The following is a 13685-nucleotide window of genomic DNA, read 5'->3' on the forward strand; positions in this document are numbered from 1 at the left end:
AGGATTAGGTAACATCAAGGGGTTGAATTACTAAAGGCAAACAGGCTGTTAACTTTGCAAGGGAAATGTGCCCTTTGCAGGGGGAAAATTCCCTTAGCTTGGTGTATGTGGTGAATTTTCACTTTGTAAAGAATAGCCAATCACGTGCAACAAAAATATAACAAAACTTGTATATTTGTTTGCACCTGATTGGGTGATAGAAGCCAGCAGAGCTTCATCTCATTCACTAGACTAAGGGGAAACATCCCCTGCAAAGTGCAAAGTCCATTGAAAAATGAACAGCCTAACTGACTTTAGTAAGTGACCACCCAAATTCAAGTCTTTTTCCCCTTTTCTACCTGTAGGTATGTTTGCCTAAATTTAGAAAGAAATGTGAAACGCAGGTTTAAAACCTTCTTACTATTACAGACCCCCCAATGGATTGCCCAATGCAGTATGTTCCCATAACCACTTTGCCAGACTGTGAAAGTAATCATCATCACCAGTCTTATAGGTACCAGTATGTAAATAGCTTGGTTTTACTTACATATTGGTTTATGGCTGGGTTTATTACTTTACATAAGGATAGATAGGAAGAGAACAGCTACAAGAAAATATATAGATATTTTTTTATTTTTTTTTAGAGATCCAGCCTCATATGCCCATCATTTGGTTCCCATACCTCTGAGGCTTGATTCACACCTAGGCATTTGTGCTCCACATTTGCTGTGCGTCCGCATTGATTTCAATGGGTTCCTATACGCGAGCCAAACCCAGAAATGTCGAGCATGTAGCAAAATCTGCAACGTGCGTTCTATGTTTTTTTCTTTCACGCTTGTGTGCGCTTTAACATGCAGAACATTTGGGGTGCCATTAACTAGTAATGACAATGCGAGTGTATTTCATTTGTGTGTTTTTGGAACGCCCGGCCAAGATGCACTTTTTTTGCGCAGGTTTCCGCAACACCTAGGTGTGAACTGAGCCTAAAGGTTTTGGATACCCATGGTTAAGAACCCCTGCTGTAGAGGTGAAGGGGGGCAGGGGAGTTGAGGAGTTATAAGGCTCTCCTTTCTCTTGTTTGGCGGTTTGTACAGCTGAAAAGTAGATTGATCAGGTGGTGGTAAAGTTATGTTCATATTCTAAATAGCTCATTTGGTAAGTTTAGAATAACATTGACTATATACCATAATAATTAACAAAGCATAAAAAAAACAATCCTTAGCATTAGGCAGAACTTATTATTTATCTACCAAATCTCACAATAATACCAATCAGCAGTAGGACCTAAAAAACAAAATATTCATGCAAAACTCTCTGGATGTTGAACATTAAAGATTTTCTGACCGAGTATATTTTTCAAATGAATGAAATTACAAAAATATACATCATGGCCTACGAAATGCTATTAAAAAACTATGCCATATGTCTATGTAATATCAAAGGTCTCCATTTTTCTGTAAATATATATGACACCAGGTATATAATCAGATTCCAATGTGACTTCCTTTTCTGATACAGCTTTCTCCCACTGCTCCACTTCCTGTACAGAGACTTGTTCCCACAGTCCTTTGCTTTGCATAGCAGACATGACTTCTTCTAGGTCAGCTTTGTACTTCAAGTTAGAGACGTTACTGCGAGTGGTTAGACATACTAAACCACCTAGACATGACAGAGAGGACACATTTAGCAAGAAACAAAATATATCTGTTGAACGAAGACAGCGAGATGCAAAGAATGACAATGTACATCAGCAAACCAGAACCTATATTTCATTAGTCTACCCACGATGCAAGGCAAAGGCTATTTTCTAATGGTCTGCTATGAGTTCTCAGGATTTCCTTTAAAGAGTCACTATCACTATTTCAGTTTCCCAAATCTCCTCTCACGGGGACTCTGTTGATGAGATATCTGTGCCTGAGTTCCGGACCTGCTGTGTCCAATAACAGAGGTTCTCACTCTTCTGTTGGGTTGTTTCAGTTATCTTATATTATGGAAAATGCAACAGGAGTTGGAACAAGCAAAGGTAGTAATTATGGCAAGGACACCTCACTGTTGGAGTATCCAAGATATATAAGAAGCCACGGGTTGACTTACCAAACAAGTACCATCTAGAACTAAATGATCACATTTTGGTGTCATAGCAGGCACCTCAGAAATTACTATCTATACCCAACTCTTTATGGAAAATGCAACAAGAGTTGGAACCGGCAAAGGTGGTAATTATGGCAAGGGGGTCTCACTGTTGGAGTATCCAAGACATATAAGAAGACAGGGGCTGACTTACCAAACAAGTACCACCTAGGACTAAATTATCACATTTGGGGAGTTATTCACTAAAGAGCCAAAGGATCCAGCCATAGCTTCGACTGATCCTTCGGCTCTCTTCGGCCGCCTCTGCCCTTCGGTGGTTCAGTCGAACTGAATGGCTGCTGTATGGGCTATGGTGCAGGCCAATAGGAAACAGTTGGGTGGAGCTAGCTGTCACTGCTAGCTCCGCCCAACTGTTTTTTTTTCTTTTCTTTAAAATAATGTTATTTTTTTCTTAACTTTCCTATTTTTTATCGAAGGCAGCAGTGTTTATCTGAAGTCTCCAGCCGGTATGTGGTTATTATGCCATAGCTGATATAATGATCACATGATTTGGAACCTTTGTGATTGGTTCCCATTGGAAACAGCAGAGATTGAGAGCCAACATCTACCCAAAGTTTCTTCTGATAGTTAACAGAAGATTTTAAGGGCATTGCGCTGTGGCATGTTACTATAAAGATTGCTTGTAGATAGGTGTTAAAATTGTATGGCCAACCAAAAACATATTTTCTTAGTTTTGGATAGAATGAAGATTTCATTAGCAAGGTTTTCCCTCAGTTCCTGACACAGACAGATATAAAAAGAGGCTAGAACCCCTGTCATATTTTCTAATTCCGAATTAGAATTTACTTTCTGTCTGGTGAAACTGCTGTCAGCAGGAGAGGATGTTTGTGTAAATCCCTTTAAGTGAGCCCCAGATTATTATCACACTTATTATTATAACACTCTATCCAAAACTTAAAAAAATGTTTTTGGCTTGACATATGTACATAATGTTCTTAAATTAAAATAAAGTACTCTGGGTTCTGGCCAAGGAAGCCTTTCCTACACTACAGTTACATATACAGTATGTGCAAGATATCACTTACTGTAAAGTAGGTCCAACATATCTAGATACTGGGAAGACTTTTTCTTTCATTGAAATAGAAATCTTTTGTAACAACGAACGGAATTCCTTGCGTAAATCTGGAATTTTTATATTTTACTCTAACAGATAAATATAGACACACAGCACTTGTCGAAACTGATTACAGGTGCATGTATACATTTCTTCCGACTGTAAACACATATGATAGAGCCGACTGCTGAATCATTTGCCCCTTGCCAGCCCTTCTATGGATGCAGCAATACATTTATTCTCACCAGGTTTAGTGACACGAATCAGTTCCAAGATCACAGACACAGGGACCTGTCCATCACTCAGAGCTCCTACTATAATAACAGCATCATATTTCTCTGGTAAAAAAGACAGAGGATTAGTAACGGTGATTACTGAAACAAACTTATCACCATAATACTTTGCAAAATGTGGCAAAGTGTAGCGCTAATCTGTCACAAGTTTCTCTAATTTGAACTTTCAGTATATTTAAAATATTTACAGATACATAGCATGCAACTAAAGTTGGCCATACACTTGGTGATTTTTTTCCATTTGGCTTCTTCAAATAATTAAAGTGACATTAAAGTCACAAAACGTTTCCTTCCCCCGCCATGCTGCTTTAAGGACTTACCTTAAATGATGTCTCTTGAGCCGGTTATTTTCTTCCTTCCACTTGTATTCAGCAATCCCTCCAGCGCTGGTGCCGGTCTCTGATCCAGTGCTGATTGCTGTCATTTCTGTGTCCCTCGGTGTCTGTCCGACGTGCACGCTCCCGGCTGAGTGCATTGACTTACCCTGTGCCTCTCCTCTTCTCCCCGCCAAAGACCTCTACTGCAAATGCGCCCACCCCATTATCCAGCTCGGCTGCTCGAGCAGCTCCAGATCTTCAGATGTGAGCGAGCGGCGGTGACCGAGGTAAGTAATGACCTTTTGGGTAACTTTTTTTATTTTTTTTAATCTTCTTGCATATATCTACTGCTATCAAAAAAACAGAGTTTAATTATACTTTAATTGAAAAATTGACTTGTGTCGGATGGAGTGGTACCAACAGCCACCGACAGCTTGAATCAGTCAGCAGGACTCGGCCGCATTTCGAACAGTGTTTGGCCAGCTTTAGACTTTCCTATATGAAGAATGATTTAGGAACAGGCAGATATAACATAAAGTAGACAGATGAATAAATAAAACTTATGTTCCTAATGGGTGTTAAGCATCACGTTGCCTATACATAAAATGTAACACAATTAGAAAAAGTGAAATTCTAATAAAAGAGAACTAAAGCCAAACCTTTTTTTTTGGCTTTGGTTCTCTTTTGGTCACAAAAGTATATTTACTAATGTACTCCTGTGACACAAAATCAGCATATAGTGGGCTACTGCCTGCTATATGCTGACAGAGCAGTGCTGCACTGCCAGTCGGAACTTCTTCAGGAGGGAGACACTTGTAGGCAATATTGAGCTTCAGCTTGAGATTTACCCATATTTTGTTATTTTTTTCTGAAGCTCAATATTGCCTACAAGCATCTCCCTCCCAAAGAAGTCTCTTTAGTCAACCTCCCTTACATCCGTCCAGGTCCTGCACAAACACTCATATTCTAACATGAATGAAACAGGTGGGCAGTTGTCCCCGTACAAACATTTAATGTATTGCATTATTGTCTGGATATTAAGGGAATGGTACTTCCTGTGAGACGTTTATATGGAGGCTCTGTATTATGATCTGTTATGTTCATTGGCTTTTAGATTTTAATAGCTTGTGTACGTTGAGTCATGTTTTAATATGTATTAATAAATGCATTGTTTTAACGGATACACTGGTTTGTGCTCCTTGAAAAGCCCTATTCAATGTTTTGTGATTTTATTGACCTATTCTCAGGGTGTGGGGGTGTGGTGCGCTAGGTCTGGGATTAGGGGGATAAGCCTTGTATGACATTGAAGTCTATGGAACCAAAAAAACTCTGTAATCTGTCAAAAGGAGGCTCACTTCTTCCAGGGACAAGTATTTTTCTCCATGCAACAAAACACTCTGGCTTGAACATGGGCCATAGAAATGAAATGAATGAGATTCCTTGTATTGAGCATTTTGTCGTGCTCAAGACAAGCGAATGGCATTCTTTGTCTCAAGCGTTTTATTGCGCTTTGAGCTACAAGACACCTAGGTGTGAATGGGGAATAACACTGTATATAACCTCAGCATACAATGATGGTTTTACCTGCATCAAAGGGCAGGGGATCCAGTCCCAGCATGCATTGCTTTAATTCTTGGTAGAGCTGTTTATTCTTAGCAACTTGCAGCATTCTTGTACTGCCATCCAAGCCATGAAATAGGGTAAACCCAAAACGCTGCAGCTGAAGAAAAAAAAAAGCACAAATATTTTAGAAGACAATTTTAGGAGACTGATTTCAGCCGGTTGTGACTTAGACAAGTGCCCTATAAAGGGTACCTATTTTCTCCTTTGTCCCAGACTGGCTTCTCTCCTAAAGTGGCCTTGTTTGACATTTCAGTGCAAACCAAGAAAAATTGTGCAAATCTCAATGGGCCCATAGACATTAGATAGCAGTTAGAGGATCCAACTGCTGAACGATCCCTATTTAGAACAATTATGGCATAAATATGCATTCTTATACAAGCCAAGGGTAAAAATGTATTAAGTGAGCAGACATTCCTGGTGACGTTGGTGGAAATCCATCCTGGTGATCAATTCCTTCCCCAAGATTTTTCAGCTGGGAAGTATCTGGAAAGGTTGGACAGTGTTTGGCTGGATTGGGTGACAATCATGCTGTGTCTGTGGGCAACATTTTTTTTCAAAAGGATGAAAATGTTCACATTGTGTTAGATTGGTATTTCTGTCTGTGACCTGTGGTATTGTGTGCCAATCCCACGGTGAAATTTGGGATTATGATCACCCAGGACTCCTGAAACCTCTCACCCAGAGGCTGAGAGGTTTCAGGAAGCAAGGTTTATTTCAGGGAAAGAGCTGGCTTTTCAGTTTTACGGATTTTCTGGATTTTGCTGAAGATCCTGGAAACGAGAAGTGTCAAAGTGATTCAGGAGGGAAGAAATCTCCAGTCCTGGGTCCAGGGTTTAGAAGTAACCAACACCCAATGATTGCACAGCTGTGGACAGCCCTTAAGAAAAAGGGTGCTGACTAGGGCTCAGGGCTTCTGCTGGGAAATAGAAACATAGTGTTCAGGGGTCAGGAGGACTCCACACAGAAGTCAGAGCCAGAAGACAGCCAGGGAGGCTGGGAGAAATTGTGAGACTGGGAGAACCGAGAGCCTGAAGGGCCGCCAGTACAAGTACGTGACAGAACTACAGAGAGGAACAGTATGAGGAGAAACAGACTAAGGACCGGTGGGTCAGAAATGTGAATGTTAAGAGTGGAAGCCAGGAGGCTAAACTTGTGGTTATTTTGAAGTTGTATATGGACAACGTATTGAACAACCCTTGCGAGGGTATCCGATGTGTAAACTTTCATGTAAAAGTGGGCTACTAAGCCCTTAAAAAGAAGATCTTGTGGACTGTGTCCTTTTAAAGTGCTCCCTATATGTACTAATATCCCCAAACATCACAGACCCTACTGAGGAGTTTTTCCCTCCCCCCCTGTCCTTATGACACCAATACATGAAGTGAGAGAGGTGGTTGTCACTGTACTAGAAATGTTTTTTTGTCTGTGTCCCATTGGAAAGACTTCCTATCATCTCCTATCCTGTCAAAAAGTGACGGTCATTCCTCTTAACAGGGACACAGATGGTAACTAAAACCTGACTCTCAATACAAAGGATTCCAAGACTCCTGACAACCTTGTTATCTGTGAGTAATGATGCAGGTTATATTTGCTATGTTTGGTCCCACTTTTGAATTCCCTTTTTCTCATTTTATTTCTTTTACGTATGTTAATTTTTTTACACTTGTATATAAAAATGAATAACAAAGCTACATCCAAGAAAATAAGAGGATTCCAAGAACTGTGTAAAAGCACAGGCCTAGTTATAGTAAACATGCCGGCACCATTATACTAACATTCCATAGGAATAAGGTTGACTGCCACATATCTTATAATGTGTATCCTGTCTGACAGAGTAAACAGACATTCTTATGAGCAGTCATGGGTGGCATGTTCTGATTACAGGATTCCCCAAATGGAAGAAATATATCATTACATGGGTCAGCAGACTGTGAAGCCGAGGGCACAGTCAGCAAAGAGTAAGTAGGCCAGTTAAACATTGATTCCACTTAAAGGAGAACTATGGGGTTAGGGCTTTTCCCCATAGTTCTGCTTAGGGTAACGGGAGGACACAAACTAGCGCCCTCCCGTTACCCTAAGCTCAGTATACCGCGAGCTACAGCTCACGGTATACTGAGACCTCGCAGCTGAAGCGGATCCTGACAATTATGTCGGGATCCGCCCAGCTGCGTGAGTGACAGCTGGCTCTGCCTCTCCGTTCCGCCAGTCAGCGCTGGCGGTTCGGAGCGGGGAATCCAGTCCCTCCCCTGTCACGGCAGAGAGCCGTGACAGGATCGAGAAGTGAGCGAACGCCGGTATGTGTTCGCTCACTTCCCGATCTACTGAGCCGACCTGTGACAGTCTCATTGTCACAGGTCGGCTAGAACTATGAGGTGAGTGAAAAGCACTCACATCATAGTTCTCCTTTAACTAACACAGGCATTCTCTATAAGTTTAATTACTTTCACAAAGCGAGCCTTTATTAAATAGTCAGTTCACCCAAAAATGTAATTTCACATTTTGGTAGATGCTAGCGAGTCAAATTTTTTTTAAATTTAGGCTGGAGTAGAACAGGGGTAGTCAACCTGGGCATGCCAGTTGTTGTGGAACTATGAGTCCCATGAAGCACTGCAAGACTCAGACAGCCACAGGCATGACTCGCAGAGGCATTATGGGATTTGTAGTTTGACCACAGCTGGCTATAGTGCAGAGGTTACCTACCCCTGGAGTAGGGAATGGTTAAAAACCCTGTCAGTTTTTTTTTGCCATCTGTGTGCCATTGGGGGATTACTTTCACTTCCTGTCCAGGAAGGACAACAGGGAATTAGAGAAAATTACTACAAATTGAGAAAAATCCCTTCTTAGACAAATGTTCACGGGGACAAGTGTCCTCATAGAAGACTTTCCTCTATTCTTCTTCTGGTTTCATCTCAATATGTTGGATTTTCCCTCACTGTCAGGCCCAGTGAATATACACAATATACATAGAGAGAGTGAATCTCTCTAACTGTCAAACAGCTAAATATAAAAACCTGACCGGGGATCTAAACCCTCACCACTCTATTAACCCCTTCATGACCAGCGACGTACAGTGTACGTCACTAGCAACAGGGCTTTTTAAACAGACTCCCGGCGGCTTTTGCCACCGGGACACTATTTAAAATTGTAAAGCCGACTGTCGTCTTTACAGTAGAGGCGATTCTGGCGGCTCAGCTGCCGCCAGATCGCTTCTACAGGCCGGTGAACGGGTGCTCCCCCCCCCCCCAGCCCGACACCCACGCTGTGTGTTTCCCGGGCTCCGTTGCCCCTTCTACGGGCCCGGGGCCGGCTTCTTTGGTGTCGGGGAAGCTGGGGAGGAGATGGACGCGTATTGTATCACTTCCGGTCCCATAGCTGTCAGTGCTGGGCTCCTGAAGCCCAGCTATAAGCTATTGAAATGTGATCTGCACTTTTGGACCCCCAGCATTACCTTAAAAGTACCTGTCACCACTAATCTGCTATTAATGCAATTAAAGTAAAGTTAAAAAAACCCCCCCAAAAATAGTTTTTAAAATGAATATTAAATAAAATAAATGTCAAAATAATACAAACATTTTTTTAAGTCCCCCGCAAGCACGCGCGTCTTCACGTAAACATGCGTCGGGTGCGCCTACATATAAAAACGACGATCGCGCTACACATGTTGGGTATTCCCGTGCATGCATGAATGAGGGCAATAATTCTAGGGCCAGTATTTTCAGGTGTTCTAAACTGATGACCTGTGGGGGCTTTTAAAGCATTGTCTATGGACTTTTTAGGGTACTGAAGTTTGTCGCCGTTTTACGGACGCTTACAATTTTTAATCTGGGCATGTTGGGTATCTATTTACTCGTTGTAACCACATCTTATATATATTTTATTAAAAAAATGGGTATTGTATTGTGTTTTGGGGCATTTAAGTGCATTTTTCACTAACTGTTGGGGTTTGATAAGGAGTTGGGCTAATATCGTGCAACATGAAAAATTGCAACTCCCACCATTTTATTATACAGGATCTTTGCTTTCAGAAAATATATAATGTTTGGGGGTTTCAAGTAATGTTCAGGCCCAAAATGTGGAATATAACATGGGTGCAAAAAAAAAAAAGGCCTCAGTCATGAAGGGGGTTAAAAAAAAATATATAAAAAAAGATTTGGCTTTATATGTACTTTAAACCACCCAAAAGATTCATGTATAAGACTTGATAAGACCTTATTTCCACGGGAAGTGTGTCCTTGACCCCATGCTGGTATTTAATGTGTTTTCTAGTATAGTCAGTGCAACAAAAACAGCAGCAACACCCCAGGGTGAAGATGGAAACAGAAGCAGGGGCTATGACAGTCAGATCTTGCTGCTGGAGGCGCAAATAAATATAAGAAGCAAATAGGTGACTCATTCTGTAAGACTCCGGCTATAAATAATATATCCATTTTGGATAGACAAACCTGAAAGAAACATGAAGGCTAACCATTGCTGAATTCTCATTCTCCTAATTCAAGCTGTCTGTCCATCATGCTGGCCCCTGGCTTCAATACTTTGAGTCACTAACCCAGAACAAGCAGAGCCAGATCAGCGCTGACTCGCCGCTGACCTCCCGCACCGAAGGTAAGTGAACAAAAAAAAAAACATAGCGCAAGCATCGGGGCATTTTGACAAGTACAAGTACTTGTCAAAATGCCCTGTTTTTTCCGCCCTCACACTGCAGCGCCCTCAGGCGGCCGCTTGCCTTGCCTTGCAGTAGCACTGGGCCTGAGAACAAGTACTAAATGCAAAGGATCAACATAACACCCAGGCAACTAGCATCTTTTAAAAGAAGTTAACAATTGCATCCCCCATATTTATCAGTTTAATTCTCTTTAGTTCAAGTTTAATTCTCCTTCCAATTGTGACATTTTTAGAATAGCTTTCATGTAAACTCATTTCACACACATTTTACATTAAAATAGTCAGACACGCACTGATATTATCTTGGCTCAGCACCTACAAAACCACACATACTGCATGTCCTCAGTCTCTGACAATCTCCTCTAATATGTCTGGCAGTCTTCTTTATATTATGTGCAGCACTTCAGAGCTGTCAGGGGCCAACGTTGAGGCCTCCTAGGTTGACAACCACTGCTCTACCGTCGCCCAAGAAACTGAACAGCAATCTGTTATAAATGCTGCAATGGGGGAGCCATACAATTCCAACACATGTCCTCTCCACTGGTCCCGACACTGGACTTACCAGACTACACTGCAGTACAGGGATCATTTTTCTAGTTTTTCTGGTATATGTGAGCAAATATAATTTTAATGTCTTGCATTGCTTGAACGACATTGAGCAGTAAAATATATAGCTGTTAAAATATATAACTGCCATGAAAATTCCAAAACAGTATTACAATTTTTTTTCAACGTCACAAAGCTTACATATTACCAGTGTCACCTCTACAGCACAAAGCACGTTGACTGCTGTAGTTTACTCTATATGTAATATTTATTTGCTATGGGACAGAGACTTAGCACTGAATTTTAGCAGTTATAGAAAAGAAGCTTGGTACTGCTCCCTGGTGGTTGAAAAGTGTATTGCACACAGCTCATTACCTCTTCAGCTACAAGCCCAGTTCCACAAGCCACATCCAGTAACAGTGTTGAATCTTGATTTTTGGTACACACAGAGGCTAGGGCAGCTGCAGCCAACTGGGGGGCTTTATATTCCAATACAGAGACATCCTTTATTGTGAAAACAGATATACAGACAGATTATACAAGATTAAAAACGAAGATTTGAAAACTACAACATATACATAAAAATCATAGTCGTGATATAGCTGAAGATCTAAATATATTATTGTAGTTGAATTTTCTACCACGTAAGTGCTTAAACATACAGCAGTTCGCTAATTACATAATGTAAAACTTTTGAGCAAAGTCTGACAGTGTTCATGTTAAAGGTCCATGCATTACTTTAATGTATGAGTGTTAGTGTGCATTTAACATTGGGTTAAACTTGTTAAAGATGTCACCAGCACATCATATTGAAGTGAAGAACGCGTCTGTTTATTGACGCTTCATGTCAAAACAAATAGCAATGTTTCGGGGGCCACGCAGGGTCCCCTTCATCAGGCTTGAAATGACTGACAGGGATACCTGGTAAGGAGTGCAGCAGGATTCTGGAATACATAACATTGGGTTAAGACGCCCATTTACTTTGAATGGGCCGCAATGCCCCAAAGATGCTGTATGCCACCTTTTCTAATGCAACACAGCACAGCACACAGATCATCACATTTGAGTGTTGTGGTGTGTTACAATGCACATGCACTGTAATAGTGTGTTAGGGTGCTGTTCAAAATGAATAACAATGCACTGTAGTGCACACATTGCTGTGCATTTGCGGTAACACACAGCAAGATGCACATTTTACAGTGTGTTAATGCAATGTACAGATGTCAACAGACCCTAATTTACAATGTGATATTGCCTTCGTTCTGGGTTTGTTCTGAATAATTATCTGCAGTGGCCAGGTGAGGCTATATTGTAGAATATGGTCACCCACACAGATAACTGGTTTACAGAAGATGTGGTGCTGTGGGCCTTCAGAGTTTAAGATGATTAATAAAAACTCCTCCACACAACACCAAAAGTCACACATTAAACTAGGGATGCACCGATACCAAGTACTGTACTCGGTACAAGTACAAGTACAGATACTTTTCCAGCTCCAAGACTAGACTAGAGAAAAATTCAAAAGTTAGGAGGCAGCTGTGATTTGTAAGGAGCATACGGAGCTCCTGGGATTTGTACATCTCTGTTTTAATGTATGATTTCGTTTTTATAAATATAAATAACGAGATGCACCAATACCATTTTTGCAAGTACAAATACTGATACATTTTTGTTTATTGTCATGTGACAGTTTTTCTAAAACAATACAGACTAATGATTTCAAGACAGTGGTGGAGCGCCAGAGCCCAGTCCCAGCTGCAACCGCTGCAACCCTGGTAGTTCTCATAAAAATGCCAAATATCTGCACTGGTATCTGAAAAGTATCGGTGCACCCTACATTAAACACAATCTATTGAGGGAATATTGGTATTTAATTTATATATTTTGATGTTTCTGGATCAGTTTTTAAATGAGGCAGACTCACTGAATAGACCACTTTCCTTCAGACTATTGCAGATATTATTACCTCTTCGTACTGGGTGGCCCATTCATTGTAGAATTGTAGCTTTTCAGCCGGGGAACAGTCCTTGTGTGCTGAGGCAACCTTGTCCCTCACTTGTTGCAGGATCTTACTTTTGGATTCCATATTATCTGCTAGGGTGTTACAAACATGGGTATGGCTTGCACATGAATTTTATCACCTAGAATAAAAAAAAAAGAAGTGTTACACATGCACATAACTTTTTATATAGAGTACATAAATTAATTCCCTAATGACGATGTGATGGTACATGTTAATGATGATGTTACAGGTACATGTTAATGGATATCTCCTGATTTTTATTTATCAATGGAAATATGGCCCAAAAATAGCCGAAATATCTTTTTTTTTTAAACTTAAACGTTAAAAGAAAATAAAAAGTTGATTTTTGTACTCCTGATGCATGGAGATACCATATATGTGTACATTATTTGTTGTAGTAGTAACAATACAACAGAAACAATATTACACATTTAAAAAAAAAATGTTTCTATTATACCTAAAACACACTAACACTGACCTTAACACTAATACCTAACCTACTATGATTACATGTGGGACCCTAGACTGAAAGCTCCTTGAGGACAGGGAATGATGTCCATGAACAGTTTGTAAAGCGCTGTGTAAATTGTTGACGCTATATGAATACCAATAATAATAAATAAAGAAACACAATGAAACATAATTATGCAGAAGCACAAGTTTGAACCTAGGCTTAAAGTGGACCTTTATCCATATCTTTAAAATAACTTCAAACAGGGGCGTAACTAGAAATCACAGGGCCCCATAGCAAAATTTTGTATGGGGCCCTGTGATTGCTAGTTATGCCACTTGCAGAGCCCCAGCAGAGAGTGACCCTGCAGAGCCCACCATAGACTCTCTATAGTGGGCTCTGCAGGGTCTGAGATCTCTTACCTATCAGGGCCTCTGTGGTCCCCGGGCCCCGACTCCTGTTCCGTCCCTGGGCCCAGCCTCCTCTGCTATCGACAGGTCCCGTCTTCTCTTACATCACTGGCCCCACCTGCTCTTAGGTCGCTGGCCAGTGATGTAAGAGGAGGCGGGCACCGCCTCCTCCATTCCGT

The 13685-nt window shown here is 41.0% G+C and overlaps 1 protein-coding gene across 1 annotated transcript; it reads right to left on the reverse strand.

The window, feature by feature from the left end:
- Positions 1 to 1405: 1405 nt before the first annotated feature.
- On the reverse strand, positions 1406 to 12742 carry WBSCR27 (Williams Beuren syndrome chromosome region 27). Its single transcript, XM_018561235.1, has 5 exons — positions 12589 to 12742; positions 10998 to 11126; positions 5379 to 5514; positions 3430 to 3522; positions 1406 to 1638 (listed from the first exon to the last, which is right to left on the reverse strand). The coding sequence occupies exons 1-5, from the start codon at positions 12706 to 12708 to the stop codon at positions 1406 to 1408; spliced, it is 711 nt and encodes a 236-aa protein (XP_018416737.1). The 5' UTR covers positions 12709 to 12742.
- Between the last annotated feature and the right edge of the window lie 943 nt (positions 12743 to 13685).

This window comes from Nanorana parkeri, unplaced genomic scaffold (genome assembly GCF_000935625.1).
Source record: "Nanorana parkeri isolate BGI_ZX_2015 unplaced genomic scaffold, ASM93562v1 scaffold509, whole genome shotgun sequence".
NCBI classification, from domain to species: domain Eukaryota; kingdom Metazoa; phylum Chordata; class Amphibia; order Anura; family Dicroglossidae; genus Nanorana; species Nanorana parkeri.

Bases quoted from the DNA above. Each gene is read 5' to 3' on its own strand.
- WBSCR27 (XM_018561235.1), bottom strand. From the start codon at position 12,708: ATGGAATCCAAAAGTAAGATCCTGCAACAAGTGAGGGACAAGGTTGCC. The intron at 5,515-10,997 runs GTAATGAGCTGT...TTTTTTCTTCAG, and splicing joins CTGGGCTTGTAGCTGAAGAG to CTGCAGCGTTTTGGGTTTAC. The intron at 1,639-3,429 runs GTGAGAATAAAT...TGTCATGTCTAG, and splicing joins GATTCGTGTCACTAAACCTG to GTGGTTTAGTATGTCTAACC.